The sequence below is a fragment of the Catharus ustulatus genome, chromosome 3 (genome assembly GCF_009819885.2).
Source record: "Catharus ustulatus isolate bCatUst1 chromosome 3, bCatUst1.pri.v2, whole genome shotgun sequence".
In the NCBI taxonomy this organism is placed as follows: domain Eukaryota; kingdom Metazoa; phylum Chordata; class Aves; order Passeriformes; family Turdidae; genus Catharus; species Catharus ustulatus.
Genome location: NC_046223.1, coordinates 32,485,111 through 32,498,203, shown reverse-complemented (window position 1 = coordinate 32,498,203; position 13,093 = coordinate 32,485,111). Strand labels below are relative to the sequence as shown.

Sequence of the window (13,093 nt, the reverse complement as noted above, 5' to 3'; positions counted from 1 at the left end):
ACATCATTTTCAATCCTCAATCAGGCTGGTATACTGAACACTAATGGGAAAAAATACATTTCCTTAGTGAGCCATTGGATGTTTTCCATTTTTTTCTGAGTTCAAAGATATGTGTTTGCATACAAATTTACTTTTCTTATTAGAGAAAGAGGGATGTAGTATCCAGCTAAACTGGGAGCATGTACTCCACACACAGCTAGGGTGAGCAATACATAAGACCAGCCTCCTCCAGCTATAGCTGAGGCTTTCTCCTGCCCCACAGGCAGCTCCTGTCTGGTCTCTCATGCCTCTGTGCTTGGTACTAAGGAGATTGGTTTGCATCACTGAGAACTTCTTTGAGGAAATAGCTCACTAAAACCTACAGGGCCATTTCTAGGTGTAAGAGCTATTCTCCTACTTGTTTATCCATTTTTTTCTTCAAAACAAGCATCAAACAGTGCAAGGGCATTAGGCATCAGGCAATTAGCTGACAACAAGAACTAATGCTCACACTGTTCCCTTCAACAAAGTTGTGGGTGTTTTAATTGTGGTTTTAATTCCAATCAGTAACATGCAAATTAACTGCCTGCTCCCTGTGTGAAGCAGGAAGCAGATCAGCCCTCCATCAGCTCCCAGAGCTGCAAGATTCCTGACAAGAGATGGTGTGCACCTCCCCTCCCCTGCCAAGCCAGAAGAAACCCAGAGTTGTTCCTACCCTCCGGCGTCCCGCTGATGTCCGTGGGGGGCCCTGTGTTGACGGTGCGCTTGGGGTTCTGGGTCAGGGCGTTCTGCCGGGTCCAGTCAAAGTTGTCCATCTTGTCCTGCATGAAGCCGCAGATCTTCTCGTCCTCAAAGCGGCAGGTGTTATCTGTGGGGATGGGGAGGGAAGGGGCTGCTCAGCTGCTGCACTTCAAACACCTCCCCAAGCTGCCTGGCTGCTCACAGAGGTGTCACCACACTGAGGCTCTGTGACAAGCCGGGGGCAGATGGGCAGCCCCTGACCTCGGCAGGAGGCTGAAAAAGAAAGCATCGCAGAAATCATAGAAATCACAGAACAGGTTGAGCTGGAAGCAGCCTCAATGTCCATTCAGCTCCAAATCCATCGCCATGGGCAGGGATGCCATTCAGGTTGCTCAGGGCCCCATCCAACCTGACCTCAAACACTTCCACAGATGGGGCACCCATAACATCTCTGGGCAGCCTGTTCCAGTGCCTCACCATTCACTGAGTAAAGAATTTAGTCTTAAAATCTAATCTAAATGTCCCCTCTTTTATTTAAAAATGTTCCCCCTTTTCCTATCACTACCCATAATACATCAGGGATTAGTGTTACTACAGAAGTGTTAATCCAGGCTGATGGATGTGATGGTCTGACAAAACGGAATAAAGCTATTATGGCTAAAGAGAAAGAGATTCTCTGAGAGATCTGAAGGGCCAAATGTAGAGGAGAGTAAAAAGATCACCAAAGGCAAACTGGGCCTTTATATCAGAACAACTTGATGGTAGAATAATTTCCCCAGGAGAGGGCAAAATGTTGAAGCAGATGACCCCCTTCAGGCTATATATTTAACTAAACTATGACACACATGAAAAAAAATCAGCTGTGGAGAAGAGGTCAGCTCAGCACGGCAAATGTGTCATTTAGCCAGAGTACATCTAATTCGCACCAGCTGAAAGGCACATTTGATTTTGCAGCTTATGCTGGTTCCCCTAACAAAATAAAACACATAGGTAAAAGATTTTTATGTAGGATCAACCACATGTGCAGTAGGGCTCACTTTTATTACTAACACAAGACAGCTACACCCTACAGCAATATTGTAAGACAGATGAAAAATGTTGTGCATAGACATAATCCAATACGGACTTGCAGAGATTGGAATGAATTGGACATGACCAGACTGAAGACTGTAACCTTTGTGTTAAAAGGTAGTTTTGAGTCACAAAAGCAAAGGTCAAGAACCAGCTTTACACTGCTGGCACAGTAGGAGAGGGATGGATAAAACAGGCAAAAAAGAAAGAGAAAACAGGTCCAAGAACTGATGTGCAAACTGTTTTGTGTTTTGAAAGGTCCCTGGGCAGAAACCAGAGCTGGAGAATGAGAGAATGAGCTGGAAGTGGGATCTTGGACCTTGTGAGTGATGTCGATACAGCAAGCACAGATATCTTTAATTGCTGCTTTTAAGTAAGAGCAAGGAGGTGTGCTATGAAACTGAAAGATAAAGCCATGAAAGAACACATACACAAAGGAAAACAAGGCTCTCGGCAAGGGCTGGAATGTGCTAGGAACCTCATCCACAGCATGCTGGTACAAGACTCAACTTTTTGGGGTTTACCTCCCACTATTATTTATCATGCCTAGATGAAGAGAAGCCCAAAAGCCTCCTGGGGCTCCTGCACTCTTCTATCTTCAGTGATGACTTGCTCTGGTTCCTGGACAGGAAGCTTTCTCTCCTAGCACGCATGGCTCCAGCAGGACATGTAGGATAGAGCAGGGTCCTCAACCTATGGGCTGAGTGCCAAGGATGGGACACACAAGGGAAGTTTTCTGCAGGGTCAAAAGTTCCAGATGCAGTACAGTGTGATGGTAGGAGCTTCATACACCTACCACACACAACAAAATCTGTTATACCAGAGGAGAGAGATTAGCCATGAAATGAACAGAATCTTGACTCTGAGATGCTGCACCTTCTGGTGGCTACCCTACAGCTAGCATCCTCTCCATCCCCTCCCATTTGGAAAAGAAAACGACTGTAATACAAACAGACATCAAAGGTCTGCACATCCCTGTGGTAGGGAATGGGTTCCCCCTTCTTTCCCATTTCTTTCCAGCATCCCATCAAAGCAGTGAGAAAAGAGGATGCAGCCTCCTGCAGTAACCTGCAAAAATGTCTTTGCCAGCACAGGTTGGACAATGTCTAGCAAGTCAAGGGCCTGGTTCACAGATCAGGGCAGCTGGGTTTTCAGTAAACTCAGTGGGAACACCGCATGCCCACTCCTTTGGGCTGAGCACAGCCATCGGGAGTTTGTCTGGGCTGGCCACTTAACTGCTGATTAACCCTGGCTAAGTGCTTTCCGCTCAATCTGCTCATTTCTAATTAGCATCCAAATCCAAATTAGCCACTGCTCTGCAGTGCCTAACACAGGGGTCGGAATGCCATCTGGAGCTGAAGGAGAAGGGAGCAGAGGACAGGGCAGATGCTTGCAGGGTCTGAGACAGGGTAACTGTGGGACAGGGGAGCCTTCTTTCATCCCCAGAACAAAGAGATGGAAGGAGAAAAGTCAGAAGGCAGCTCCTAAGGGTCCATCCTCAGCTCTTTTGGCTGAGAGAAGGGAGTCCATGGCTGTACCAGATCCCCAGTGGTCCTCAAAGGAGAGGCTGGAGCCCACAAGGTTGCTGATGTTGCTGGGTGGTGTAATACCCTGGTTTCTCTCCACTGGACCAAAAACATCTGCATAATTCCAGCTCATGGGTTGGCAGCTGCAGTTAAAAGAGACACATTTTCTCTTAGAATGACATTATTTTACACAGCAGGATCCACAATGACTGTCTTTTTGCAAAAGCACCAGGGCGGGTTTCCCCTCTGACCCTGCTGAGCACATGGACTTTCAAAGAAAGATGACATCCTTCTCCAACAGAATTACCTTAACAGGGAATATCAGGTGGAAAGCAGAGCTGAAAGCTGTAACACAGAGGTCAGTCAGGCAACTGGTTGAGAGGGAACAAATTACAAATGAGGAGGCACAGAAATCAAAGCAAAGGCAGATTAAGGAGAAAGCACAAGCTCAGGTGGAGATCAGACAGAGTGTGCAAGTCAAGAGGACCTGAGGATGGCATTCCCAATTTGGCACCAAGCCCTGGTTGTGCCAACCTGGTGAACTACTGTGCCTCATTTGTAAGAAGCCACACACATGGGATGAGACTGCTCAGAGAAGTTGACTCAAAAGCCTATGAAGAGCTCTTTTAACATCCAAATAGGGCTCTGAGTGCATCCTCTCTTCTCATTCAAATGCAGTTCCTTCCAGAAGGCAACACTTCTAGCAGAGCACATAAAAGAGAGAAGGGTCCCATGCATCACAGATTGAGCAATGCTGTTGCTTAACCAACATGATCCATCTTCTGTGCAACACCACTTGCTGTGCAGGAGTTTGAACCTCCAGCACATCACCTCTGCTTATCTTGGGAGCTCAAAGCACCTTGCAAAAGCTAAAGAACAAGGCTTAACTTCTCTATAGCATAGCAATGCCTCTTTCAGTGCATCTTTTGTGGGGAAACAGAGGCACAAAGTATAGAGAAACAAATTTAAGGTCACAGCAGGCAGTGCCTAAGCAGAAAACAGAACCCAAGCGCTCCGACTCCTGGTCCTTTGATTTAAAACAAGCCACAGGGAAGCAAAGCTCTGTGGTTCCTCTGAGTTACAAGTGGAGGTGCCATGAGTAACTAGGAAGTGTTCACTGTGGTTTGGGACATTGCCAGCATGTCACCTCTGCATGGCTATCAACAAGGTTCATCAGGACAAACCTGGCAGATCCAGCCAAACAAAAAACATTTAAAAATCAAGTGCTGTACTTCAGACACCACAGAAGTGATCTGACTTTTGACCTTGACTGTGTGATGCAAAGCGTCTTGAAGACTTTCACCATTTGCCAGGGATCCTGGCTCATCATCGTGGCTTAAAGGAAGTTTACTGTTTAAAATTTAAGCAGTGGATTTAAATATTGAACACAGAAGTTGTTCTCTGGATTGTTACAGGTAAGGTGGAGGTGACAGGGGAGTTGGCTCCTCAAAAGCTGGATTTAGTGCTGTCTTCACCAAACAGATTTCCTCGGCAGGCTTTGCAGTGGTGGCAGCTCAGAGTGCAGAGATGTTTGCTCTCAGTTACAGACTCCTCCCTGCATTCTCAGGGGAGAGACCCTCTACTGTGGCTATTAGCATTTCTTGTTGCTCTGCCTTCTTGAGAAACATAATGGAGGCTTTCCTTTCAAGTCCTTAGGGGAAAGCCATCCCTAGTTCTGAAATTCTGGCTGCCAGATGAATGCAAAAAGTAATAATCCTATTCTAGCTGCAGACTGTGGGTGAATAGCAGATGGAGTGCACTTGAATAAAATTGCCTTCATCACTTAGCTGTGGTGTGACAACTGACACTGGCTTGGAGCATAAAGGACCATGCTCCAAGCCCCAGCTCTGTTGCAGATCTGCAGACCACAGGCTATCATTTTCTGGACATCAGTTTCCCCATCTTCAGAAAATGAAGACAATGAGAACTGTACTGAGACCTCAAAGTACACCGTGATCTAAGAAAGAATATTTAACAGTCTCTCCCACTGCCATTTTCCAGGAATTTTAAAACCAGTAACGGAAGAAAGCTTCACAATGCTGTAAATGGTTAAGTCATTCTATTTGCCATCAGGATACAAGGAACTGTCACCTTTTTTAACCTTTGCATTACAAAACATTCTTGAAGAATGGGCACAAACTTGAGTAATCCAACTCTAAACACAGGCTGACATCTCATTCCCACATGTTCTTACCTGAATAAACTTGGATTCCTCTGGATTCTGAGCACTATCAGAGACCAGACACACCAGCAATAGATGGTAAGCAAGAAACCAGGCTAATCTGCAACAACCAACATCTGCCACAGACCACCACCCACTGTACTTGCCCAGGGTCCCAAAATTGTGGTTTTAGCACCACACACAGTGAGACTGCAGGTATGTGAGAAGGTGTTGCTGCTCTCATAGGGCAAGACACCTTGGCCAACCAAAAAAATAAACCAGCTATGCCATATATTTCTTAATGATTTCACCACCAAGGTTACAAGGTTACATCTGATAAAATAAGGAAACCAGGCAGGGATGAGGAGCTGGAATGGCTTGTGGGGCAGCACTCCAGAGTTTAGCTTAGAAAGCAACCGTTACACCCAAATAAAATTGCAGAGAAGGTAAGGACAAAGCAGATGCCCTAGCACTGGAATTTGGTCATGACATTAAAACAATCAGTTATTCTAAGGGAACTTTAAGGTAAAATCTTATAATTAAGATAATTCTTAGGCAGTTTTAAAAATACAAATTCTGTTTATTACAACACTGATTTTTAAGAGTCAGTCTTATTTGTAGCCTCTAAATATTTGAAATTCCCAATGTCTTTTGTTCACTTCCTCTGCTCTTCCTTTTCTTTTCCTTTATAACCCAATACCTGGGTCTGTCACCATGCCACACACATGCCTGCCCCAATGTTATTAACATCTTATTAGGCTGAGAGAGAAAATGCATGAAGAAGTAATTGTATTAAGTGACTCTCAGAGTTTGTAAATTAATCACCATTGTGCATGCCCTTGGATCAGGCTGCCAGAGGCATTAATCATCTAATCTTTGCCTTTCACTCCAGAGCTTTCAATGTTTGCTCCCGAATTTGGCTCAGCAGCCTAGTCTGAACTTTTCCTTGAGGGTGGTGGTAGCAGGGGAAGCATGAAAAGAAGAGGTAGCAGGAGGGATTTCCATGTTTTTGTGATGAGAGTCAGGGAATTCAGCTGTGGCCAAAGAAAAAGCTGAAAGCCTTTGGGCTTCTATTTCACTGGCAGCAGGTCTGGAAGGAAAGGGTGTATCTGAAAGCAAGTGTGATAGGTCTGATTTTAGACAGTCAGTCTCAAGGTGTGAACTCACAGACAAGGCCCTCAAAACTGCCCCAAAGGTCCCAATATCCACCAGAGGCTGGACAATTTATATCAAGGGAAAATCATAAGTGTTTGGTTTCCTGCATGAAAACCAGGAGTGGCTGTGTTTTGTTCCACCATAGGCAAATTTCCTGCAGTTGTTCTGGACTCAATCAAGCTGCCAAAGCTACCCCAGGCAGGCAATCTGAAGGCTCAGTTTGCAAAGACCCCAAGAGATTGACACAATTAGGACTGAAGTTGCTCTGGGTTTACCAGTGATTTATTCAGTGTAAAAGCAAGTGGCAAAAGGCCAGATTTTGTCACTTCCACCTATGGGCTGGGCTGCTTGCCTCCTCTAACAAGTATTGAGAGACACATTCTAGAGTAGGTCCCTGGCAATATGCTCTGTGTTTCCCAGTGAGTCTTCTGTGGAGAAAACTTAAAGTAGATCAGGAAGTAAGGAAAAGAAAGCAAATGGAATCAGGAATTAGAGCCACAAAATCCCTCTGACTCTGTAAGCAGCTCCTACTCTCAGGAAGAGTATTGTTCATCAAACCACCTTCAGGGTGTGAACGTGCAAGAATTAATGCCCTGTAGCTGCCTTAACAACATAGCTCCCTATCCTAATTCTGCCATCACCTAATCCTGGCTTCTCTTCCGCACTGCTAGCCTGTAGTGCAGCAGTAGCCCTTACCTACACATTAAGTAATACATAAAAACACTGAACACTCACTCAGCAGCTGGAAACAGGGAGAAACAGCCCCATGCTCTCCATGGAGCACTAGCAAGTAGTCTGCCCATCTCTGCCCAAGAGCTTTGCCTGGGCTTACATCCTACAAAGTGAAAGGACCTTGTTGCATCCCCTGGAGATCCTTCCCCCCTACTTGCAGCAAGCTAGAATTCCTCTTTTATGCTCAATGGACACTGTCATGTTGGTATTAAAGAACATTGTTCTTAGACATTGTGTATTATGCTCTCAAAATCAATGGGAACTCTGGATGCTCAATACAGACAGGCCTGCATCTTGCCAAGAATAACCAGAAGGTAAATAAGCAAGTTAACAGTCATGACACTGAAGGGGAAGAAGAGAGGGACTGTGCCCAAATAGTTTGCAAGAAGAGACAGATCTGAGCTGGAGACTGCTCCACACAAGCATGCAGAGATACCAAGTGGTATCAGTCCTAGTCAGAAGAGGATGGGAAATATTCCTAAACACAGATGTTTTGGGGAACATTCAGTAACCTGCTTACTGGAAGTAGATTGTTTGTGCTAGGGCATAGGGGTGGGTGTTCAAGACCACAGCCTACCCCATCACAGAGATATCAGGTGTGAGTGAGAGGAATATTCCTGGCATAAATCTCCTGGCAATAACTCGAGGTACAACAAATGGCAATATTTACTGGAAGCTATAGTGTATGTGATTTCATCCTCTTTTGGGGGAAAAAAATTGACAAAGTCAGCTGTGTATTCCTGCTGCTTGTCTTGCCTAACCTGCTGGAACACTCAACTAATGTACATTACATTCAAAGCATTAACACAAAGGTCTTGCTGCTTACCTGTTGGATTGGGATAGTTGATTGCTGGAAAAAGAAATAGAAAAACAAGTCAAAATAAAGGCACAAATCATAATCAAAGTCTGAAAATAAAACAAACACATCAAGACAAGTCACAAATGCATGAGTCTCCTGGCAGCACCCCTGTGAGAAAGCAGTGCTTGGTGCCTGTTTTGTGATGGAAAAAGATGCTGACACTCAGATCCAAGCAGCAAGAGACCTTAAGAAAACCCCACCTAAGGGGTGATCCTGGGATCATAGGGAAACCCTTCTGGCAGCTCAAGTAGTTTCCTTCTGGAGCACCCAGTAGGATAGCATCCACTTAGATACCAAAGCTTGGTATCTAAGAGGGACATCAAAGCAGTCGGATGCACTGTGGAAGACTGGCATGACACGTATGCTGGGGACGCCCGACATGCTGTCAGTCCACAAGAGGGACAAGAGGGTTGTCTGAAATCAAGCAAACATAGAGGAGAAAGATCTGCACTTTCTGCTGAAACAGAGGGTCCAAACTCCTGTTGGAGAGTAAAGGAATCATAGAACTGTAGGAATATAGAGAACTGGGAGCTGTTGGGATGATGGGGAGAGAAGTATGGTCAATGTATACCAATGGGATAATCTGGGATTCAAGGTATTGGACAGAGCTACAGCTTTTTGTATGACTAGTTAGAAAAAGAATCATACATTCAGCTGTGGAAATAACTGAAGTCTCCCAAAATCCTCTCAATTTATAGCTGTGTTGCTAATACACAGCATTCAGTGGCTATCTTGTATAATAAGCCACTGTACCACTGGGATTTGAAGCATGGCCAGACTGGGGTTTTGAGGATCTCCTGTCCACAGAGTGCAGAGTGTGAGTCAGCTGATGAGTGAAGAATGACTGACCTTCAGAGGTCTCTAGTGCTCCGCATTGATGTCAGCATCCAAAATACATTCAAATGCAACAGTGCTGTGCCATCAGAACTCCTCTGAGCACAGAGACCCACCCAAGGGTTAGAGAAGACCACCTCTCTGCATGCCCACATCCCCAGGGCTGAGGCTGGAACCTGCTCTGGCAGGCAGGACCGAGGAGGAGACACCTACGTTCCATGTACCGGATGACGCGGGCTGCCATATCTCCAGCCCCAAAGCTGGTGATGGGTGTCAGGCGGACTTCGTAGCTCTGAGGCACTTTCAGGTTGGGCAAGATGTGCTCCAGCAACAGGCCTTTCTCCATTTTCTTCACAGGAATGAAGGTTTGGATGGTGTTTCTCTGAGACAGCTGCATGGAAAAAGAACCCATAGTGTTATAAAAATCCTGAGACTGGAAACCCGAGCGATTGCATCCATCATCTAACACCCTATTCCTCCTCTTTCTATACAGATGTACACCTGGTTGATCCATGGGATCTTCATGCAGTATTGGTTTGAAAATTGCCATCCCGGGTACAGAACAGTCATCAGGAACCTGAGCTCTCCCTGAAGGGAAGCCTTGGTATCCTCCAAGGGAGGGACTGTAGGGATAATTTGAACTACAGGCCCTGAAGAAACTTTGTGTCAGAAGCAATGGTTTCAGGAGGGAGAAAATGAGCCCAATTCACCCCCGTTACTGCACCCAGGTCCTGTGCAAACACAGCATGGCATTGCACCAAGATACCCTCAATTCACAATCACTGCTGCATAATTCATTCATTTGCTGCCTGGGCCATGTGGCACTTCATTTGCTGGCTCACTGAGAGCAGTCTACAACCATACTTCCTCAGAAACCTTCCATAGGGTCTATTCTTGGACTGCCTCTGCAGACCAGAGCAAGGGGTCTAGTTCAAGTTGATGGTTCTCTGGGGTCACTCACCCCAGTGAAGGCTCTGCTTCCTCTGCTTCCCATTGGAAGGAGCTGAATTATGCTAGCTGAACCATACCAGCTAAACATTGTTCAGTTTGCTAAGGCAGCAGGGAAGTTTCAAGAAAACAATGGGGGAAATATCGTTATCAAAATCACCACCACTAAAAATGATGAATTACATGTCAGTGAAACTTCCCTGCCATGGTCATGCTTGCTTGGCTGGGAAAGAACAAGAACGAGGATTGCATTGTGAAGACACAATTTCCTGCCTGCTGCTGCGCAGTGCCTGGATCCTTGTGGCAAAATATGTTACTGGGGATGCTGCTGCTGGTAAAAAGACTTTTGGCAGGACTTTCCATAGTCTAGCGTTCACTAAGCTTTCCCTTGCCTCTGATATATCCTCTAGGCTGAAGTTTTCATTGCAAAAGAAGTTCTCCTGACAGGCAGTCTCAGTGTCCGTCATTAACTCTGACGTTGCAGGATTACTGGAACCAGGATGCATGGAGGAAAGTTTACAGCAAATCTGTCAGTGTAGACAGTGTGGGGCAAGAAGATGGAGTGAGGGCACAGCAGAAGCAAAGGCCACTATCAAAGCAGGGTAGGGGGCAATGGTGACGTGGCACTTAGCAAAAACAAGTGCATGCAATCCCTCCTCTGCCTGTCTCCAGCTCTCACGTATGTAAGTCTAAGTCCAAACTCAGAAGCAATGGCTGCTGTAGAGCTTTATGTGCCAAAGCCCCTTCTTTTCCAACACAGCCAGGACCTATTGACCCTTGATCTGCCCACAGTTTGGATGCTGGTCCCAAGTGAAGGGGCAGGGACTGGTCTCTGGGAACCTGTGGCTCTCACAGTGAAAACAAATTTTGTACCTGCCTTACAGATTGTACCTAAAAGAGACTTCTGTACCTGAACAGATCAGGGTGTAAGTTGCTTGAGGAATCACTTGCTGCACTCTCCTCCTCCTCCCCTGGCAAGATGGAGCAGAGAGCTGGGAGCTGTTCTGGTGCCTTTCCCCAGCTTGGTGCCACCCTACAGGGCACGTGGGAGCAGTCCTAGTGGGCAGGACCAGGGCAATGGCTCCCAGAGGCACCAGGATGCTGCCAGGATCTGTTAATATCAACAACGCCCTATCTCCACGCAGGCCAGCTGGGTTCTGACCCAGCTGGCATTCCTACTGCTCAGCCCTCCCATCTGCCAGCCCTCCACACCATCACTCTGGCCAAGCAGTGGCAGAGCCGGCTCCCAGGGGCAGGGACTTAAGCTGGGATCATTAGCATCAGACCCCAAATTATCTGGGAGAAGAGAGCAGTCAGATGCCAGAAGCAGAAGGCTAGAGTGGTACAGCTCCTGGCATGAGACTTTTTGGGGAGCAGAGTGTGACTGGGAGGGCTGTCAGCAGCTCCTCCCCACAGGCTGCTATTTGCTGGGATGTTGGGAAGGCAGCCAGCAAATAAGAGGAGGTCAGGAGCCATTTCCCTCATCCAGACATAACCTTTAGAAGAGAAACAAAATGGAGAGTCAGAGAGAAGCTTGACGGTGAAATTCAGACAGTGCAAATTCCACCTCAGCTGGGAGTTAGGTGGAATTTAGGCATCTAAAGCCTCCGGGAGCAAGGTCAAATCATGTACTCTCCCACATCATCTAATCCAGGACAAACTGAGAAATCAGCCTCCAGTCTGGATCCCCTGGTTGAGTCTGTCCTCAGGGACTTGTGTAACCAAATAAAAAATCGGCTGCCACCCAGGTTTGGCTGCAAAGCAGAAATAATTAAAGGCACATATGCTTCCTGTGTGTTGCAACCTCCCTGCTTTTTAGAAGAGACCTGAATCACTACATAATGGGAAAGGCACAGCCAAGGCTTAGCATGTATCTCCTCTTGGTGCACAGAGGTAAAGTTTTAAGAAGGTCTTTTCCCTCCACCAAATACTTTGCAGCTATATTTTCTCCCAGCGTATGTCCTGTCTCTATCCAGTATGCAACTTGGACTGACACAGAAACTGGCTGCCAGCAAGACTGACCTCTGCACATCTTTACTACGGTCTCTACAGTCCTGGCATCACAACAGAACTGGCCCTGGATGTCTTTGGAAAGGTTGGCTTCTCTGTGAAAGCAGCATGGGCCTGAGCTAGCTGCAGCTGTCAGTAGAAAGAGCCAGGTGCGCTGCCAGCACTGTTTAAAGGGCATGAAATTAGTGCAAGGGAGAAAAGGGGACAGCTCCAGCCAGCTGCTTGCTGTGTGCATGTGGAGCAGGTACTGGCTTGGAGTCACTAGCACAGGTCCAGCAGACAGAGACATAAAGGCCAAGGTCTGCCTCTGCATCCCCCTCCTTAAACATCCTTTGCGTCCCTGATTGCCAGCAGCAGGCACCAGCAGGAACCCATTTTTCAATCCACTTCAATTGCCAGCTGTTTCCCTTTCTCCTGCTCCATGTGTTCTCATGCTATCCTGGTATCTCCGTTCTTCCACCCCCATCTCAGCATCTCTCCTCAGGATCACGTTGACCCGTGTTCCAGTTTAATATTGCTGCAGTGCAGTTAATAAAGCAGAGGCCAGCACAGAGGACAGGGAAACACTGGCCACCTTATTAGAGAGGCTGAAGCCTCAGTGGAGGAGCTCATGCTACAAGCTCATTCATCACCAGGCTCAGGGAGCTGGCTCAGGGGCCAGAACAAGAGCACTGTGCAAAGCACAGATTCGCCTCTGCCTTTACCTCCTTCCACTCCCAATAATCCAAGGAAGGGCGTGGGAAAGGAAAAAACCGAAACAAATCCACAATTTCTACCAGCTGGCTGTGAATATCACAGAGGCTGCAGAGGTGAGAATGTTCTTGTGGAATGGCTTCCCTAAAAACACCTTACAAAGGGCAAAGTCAGCCCCATGTGGTTTGTGTGTATTCAGGTGCAGTGTATGTTACCTGTCCCTTTGCCTGTCACTGTAAGCAGTACCAGTGATCAGGGGAGAACGAACTCACATGCACTCAGCCACCAAACCTCTGGGAGCTGCAAAGTGGGGCTGTCCCTCCTCATTCCTCACCATCACCCACCCTGGTGGTGGGCACTGTCTGTGGGCACTTCTCCCTGTTT

At 46.8% G+C, this 13,093-nt stretch overlaps 1 protein-coding gene across 2 annotated transcripts in view; it reads right to left on the bottom strand.

Moving 5' to 3' along the window:
- Window positions 1-13,093, bottom strand: part of MDGA1 (MAM domain containing glycosylphosphatidylinositol anchor 1) — a 137,436-nt gene that overhangs the window by 17,203 nt on the left and 107,140 nt on the right. For both annotated transcript variants that reach the window (XM_033053755.2, XM_033053756.1), the window contains 3 exons: window positions 9,272-9,449; window positions 8,192-8,215; window positions 695-847 (listed from right to left, as the gene is read on the bottom strand). In XM_033053755.2, coding sequence (XP_032909646.1) covers window positions 695-847; window positions 8,192-8,215; window positions 9,272-9,449 — 355 coding nt within the window. The remainder of the gene's footprint in view (window positions 1-694; window positions 848-8,191; window positions 8,216-9,271; window positions 9,450-13,093) is intronic.